General features: G+C 51.7%; 1 protein-coding gene across 1 annotated transcript in view; it reads right to left on the bottom strand.

Annotated features, from left to right (window-relative positions):
* Positions 1–681: 681 nt before the first annotated feature.
* CDK5RAP1 (CDK5 regulatory subunit associated protein 1) overlaps positions 682–4,760 on the bottom strand; it is a 7,712-nt gene continuing 3,633 nt past the window's right edge. The window contains exons 5-13 of the mRNA XM_008634075.2: positions 4,646–4,760; positions 3,813–3,933; positions 3,302–3,532; positions 2,952–3,049; positions 2,784–2,839; positions 2,538–2,668; positions 1,593–1,742; positions 1,052–1,192; positions 682–920 (exon numbers count right to left, since the gene is read on the bottom strand). Coding sequence (XP_008632297.2) covers positions 840–920; positions 1,052–1,192; positions 1,593–1,742; positions 2,538–2,668; positions 2,784–2,839; positions 2,952–3,049; positions 3,302–3,532; positions 3,813–3,933; positions 4,646–4,760 — 1,124 coding nt within the window. The 3' untranslated portion in view covers positions 682–839. The remainder of the gene's footprint in view (positions 921–1,051; positions 1,193–1,592; positions 1,743–2,537; positions 2,669–2,783; positions 2,840–2,951; positions 3,050–3,301; positions 3,533–3,812; positions 3,934–4,645) is intronic.

The raw sequence follows: 4,760 nt of genomic DNA, 5'->3' as shown, positions 1-4,760 counted from the left end.
TAAATTAGCACAACCACTTCTATCACTGAGCAAAGGGAAGGACATCCATAGATGTTTGAATCACAAAACTGCACCCCAGGTTTTAAGAGGAGAGAGATGACCCTCAACTAGCAGCTGTCTCTTCCCATGCATCCCCCCAGGACGGGAAACAAGGAAATCTCCAGACAAGACCCAATCCTCCCCAGTACCAGGGCAAGGCTGCATTCCTTCAGCCCCAGACACAACAGATTCACCGGTGCACGTTAAACACCATTTTTCATTCCGCAGTCCAGCGCCACATTCCAACACACGAGCATGGTGTGGGTTCTTGCATCCCCTTTCCAAGCATTTTGCCAATATTTGGAAAGAATTCATCAATCTTCTGTTCTCTCTACCCTTTGACAGTACTCCTGCCATTCTCCAGCAGCTGCTGGAGCTGTGTTTTGTAGGCACTACCAGCTTTTGCAGCTCCTAAATTCAGCTGAGCTCATAGGAAAGACCTGCTCTGCACATCCATCTCTCAGGCTGGGCCATGACAGAGGACGTGATTGCAGTCAGAGGACAGACCAGCAGCACTGCGAGGGTGGGACAAGCCTCGGGGCAAGTCAAAATACACAATCTCACAGTACTTTTGTAAGTTCACACATAGCTTCCATTCCTTTGAACCTGCATGCATCTATGAAGGGTAGGTTGGCACCAAAGCAGAAACATATATATGTATTTTATTATTTCATAAATAAATTTTAATATACATATATATCTCCCTGTTTCTACTGTATCTCCACCTGATCACAACAAGAACCTCCTTGCTTCTTCCTGGAGAAAATATGCTGCTTTCATCCAAGGGCAGCAGAGATCCCTCAGTGAGAAGCAGCAGCACGGGACAGGGTGGTTCGGCAGAGCGGAACTCCCTGCAGGGTCTGTGAGCTGGCAGAGGTTACCTGAAAGAAACAACACAGGTCCTCAGGCACAGAAAGACTGGGGAGGATCCATTCTAATTTTAGGCTCTTCTGGCAGCAGCTGGCCTAGAGAACAGCACTGTGCAAGGAAATGAGCACTGCAGGTAGGTCACCTTCACCATCACGTAGTCCCCTGGCTGGGCTCTGCCTGGAGCCCCACACTCGGCAGCATCCTCCAGCTCAGCGTCGGGGAAGATCACCTTGATGTTGCCGTCATTCCTCCCACACAGCTCCGAGGCAGAGCGTTTGCTGGGCTGGAAAGAGGACAGGGAACATTACCTGCATGGCAATTGCTCTGATTCACTGCTGAGCTTTATTGCCTCGGGAATTAATTGAGCACTATTGATGGTATTAAACCCACATTAACCAAGCCCTGGAACAGAGTCCTGTGGCCAGAGCTGCTGGTTGACACTCACACACCAAAGCACAAATTCTGTGCTTGGCCAGAGATGCATCCCTAACCGATCCCATCCCCTGTGCTCAGCTCAGTGCTCTGGAAAAGTCAGGCTGTCTGCTTACGTGTGAAGAAACAGTCTTGGGAGTCCTGGGATCACATGGGGAAAGCAAGAAGGGAAGGCAGAAGTGGTGACTGCTGTGCACAGTCTCAGAACCAGCAAGAAGGGAGGATAACAATTCCATTCCAGGCACACTCACCCCTTCCACAAGCACCAGCTGGGCCTGTCCCACCAGTGCTGCGTTGGCCCTCGCAGCTTCCTCCCGGAAGGTGGCAATGAGCTGCTCCAGCCGCCGCTTCTTCACGTCCGTGGGGACATCGTCCTGCAGCCGGTGATGCGCCCGGGTCTTCTGCACACACACAGAGCCAGTGCAGCCCCTCAGCACCCAGCCTGAGCTCAGAGCCTTGTCTGACCCCAGCCAGCTCCGCTGCTCTTCCAGCAACAGCTTCCCAGCATTTCAGTTTGTATGACAACAGAACTATTCCAGTGCCAGCCACCTGTCCTCGTGCTACTCACATCTTTATCCTCCACCTTTTGATGCAGGGCACTGAGTATCAGTGGCTGTGAAGCAGTTTAGCAGCTCCTGTGGGGGATGTGCCTGTGCCTGTTTGTCCGTAGACCATTTCTAATCTATCTCTTGAATCTTTGCTTCCTTGTGTTTCCCAACCTTCTGTCCTCTTCCCCAACAGTATCATACACTTTGGAGAACATTCTAATGGACACTAACCAAATACCCACTCTTCTCATGGAAATACTTTCTCAAAAATTCACCACTTCCCTCCAGACTTGATGGACAGTCCTTATACCTGGGCTCCAGCCCACCTCCATCAGCACATTCCTCATCAGCAAATAATGTACCTGCAGCCTCTGCTGACACAGTTGCTTCCCTGCAATGACCCTGCAGTTAACAAACCCTGACACTCCTACAGAGGAGCTGGAAGCTTCCCAGGCACAACAATAGCCCTTGCAGAACCACGTACCCTGCAAGTGCTGCCTGGGAGAAAAGAAATCTACCAGTAGACCAAGTCTTTGGGTATGATTTGCAACAGCTTTTTACAAAATGTGTTATTGTGAGAAACAGCACTGACAAGTTTAGGTGACACACCTAGAGCTAACAGCCTTCTCCACCAGGGCCTGCACTCACCTGTCTCATACTATAGGCAAACAGGAAGCCAATGTTGTAGCGGACCTCCCGCAGCAAGGACACCGTCTGCTGGTGATCCTCCTCTGTCTCTCCGCAGAACCCAGCGATGAAATCACTGCTCAAGCTCACTCCTGTAACAGAGACACAGCTGTACACTTCTCTCATGGAAGAGAGGAACACAGCACTCAGCAAAGGACAGTGAGATGCAGTTGTGCTGAGTTCAGATCAAGCCACAGGAAAACACACCTGGAATAGAGTCACGCACATGGTGCACAAGCTCTAAATAGGCTTCTCTTGTGTATCTGCAATGAAAAGCACATGGGTTTGCTAACTGGAAACCCTAGACATCAGTGAGGAGAAACCAGCAGGCCAAATCAGAGGGCAGGACACAGGGCTCCTCGTGGGCTGACCCACCCTCGCCGCATGGCCTCCAGGACTCGTGTGCTCCCACTCTGAGCAGGGAGGTGCAGCTGTTTGCAGATGTTGTGTCGCTCCTGGATGAGCTGCAGGACCTGTGGCAAGTGATCAGGAGATGTCTCAGACAGGTTAACTCTACCAGGATGCCAAGGGAAGAGTCTTCCCTGGGTAAAAGCCAGCAAACTGCAAACCTGCCAGCTTTAGCCCCAACATCCAACTCCCAGGAGCTGCTGTTCCCACTTTGGGAACCCACGTTCTCTTTGGGGAGGCAGCACAGCCCACACTTCACATTTCAGAGCTGCCTCCCTGCCTGCAAGCAGAGGCCAAGGTGCTTATTTTACACTTGCCTCATCAGGAAAATCCTTGGGGTGTGGAGAGGTGAAACGGATCCTCATTTCTGGATCAATCCTAGAGACCTGGTCCAGCAGGTGTGCGAAGCGCAAACCTCCCGATTTGGCTTTGTAGACTGTGCTAAAGCCACGGCTCAGGCCTGGGGCAGCCACTGACTGAAACTGCACCTCAGACAGGTCTCGAAAGCTGTTGACATTCTGACCCAAGAGGGTCACTTCTTTCACTCCCTACAAAATAAACAGGGGAAGAAATGTAACTCAGGCAGGATGGCTGAGCTGCAAGGGCAGCCATGGTTTTACTCAAAGGAGTTTCCAACAGAAGCCCTCCCTTCCCTGTCTGCCATGGAGTATTACAAGGGGAATCAAAGCCACTGGTGGAATCCCACAGTAACCTCATCTCTGCAGATAAAGGCAGTGACACTGGTTACAAGTACCACTGAAGACACTGTCACCAGGAATCACCCTTTCTCCCATGGTGTGGGACAGGTGGGAAGAGGCTCTGCCTCACCTGATCTGAGAGCATCCTCACTTCCTGCAGGATGGAGGCAATGGGGCGGCTCCTTTCCCGGCCCCGGGTGAAGGGCACGATGCAGTAACTGCACATGTTGTCACAGCCCCGCATGATGGACCTGCCCAGAGGTAAAGCACAGGTCACACCATGACTGCTCCAGAACCATCCGTGCTGCATCCTGCCCAGGGTGAACCCAGTAGTGCTGCCTCCAGCCAGCTCCATACACAGAACACCCACACTGGATTCAGCTTGCCCTGAGCTAATACCTCCTGATTCTTCATGCACATTTCCAAGAAAGCTGGAAAGAACTAATGAGGCACAGACTTCCACTGCAGCCTGGCAGTGATGAAAGATCCTTCGACATCCCACTCCTGCAGAGAGTGATACTGTCCTTCCATACGCCAAGCAGAGTCTGATTTCATGTTTGGCAATGTCATCACCAAAATGAAACAATCAAAAGTTATAATGTGTAGAGGATTAGAAGAATAAATAGCAGAACTTGGGGCAGGGCACCACAGAAGGCAGGGGATGAGAGTGGCATGAACTTCAGAAAGGGACAGTGGCACAGAAATCACTCAATGCAGCATCAGGCTGAGAGTCAGCATTCCCAAAGGAGAGGGAGAGAAGTCCGCAACAGCCAGAGCTCAGGACACGCTCTCCAGGGCTCAGTCACACAGCAAAGCAGCAGCAAACACACACACAGACTCTGTAAACTCAGTGCAGCCAGGGCACTGCATCTCCTGGGCAGCTGCTCTCACTGACACATCTGCTCTGCACAGCAGATTTCCAAACCCGAGCCACAGAAACAAGCACTGGGAAAAGGCACTCACACAAACGCTGTCCTGCCACCTGCACTAGTCTGGACAGGCAGGATGTCAGCATACGTCTCATCTAGGGACAGCAGGACGTTGGCAGCTTGCTGGCCAGACTCTGCCACGGCCAGCA

Source organism: Corvus brachyrhynchos, unplaced genomic scaffold (assembly GCF_000691975.1).
Source record: "Corvus brachyrhynchos isolate BGI_N302 unplaced genomic scaffold, ASM69197v1 scaffold10, whole genome shotgun sequence".
In the NCBI taxonomy this organism is placed as follows: Eukaryota; Metazoa; Chordata; class Aves; order Passeriformes; family Corvidae; genus Corvus; species Corvus brachyrhynchos.
This window is presented reverse-complemented; position numbering and strand designations above follow the sequence as displayed.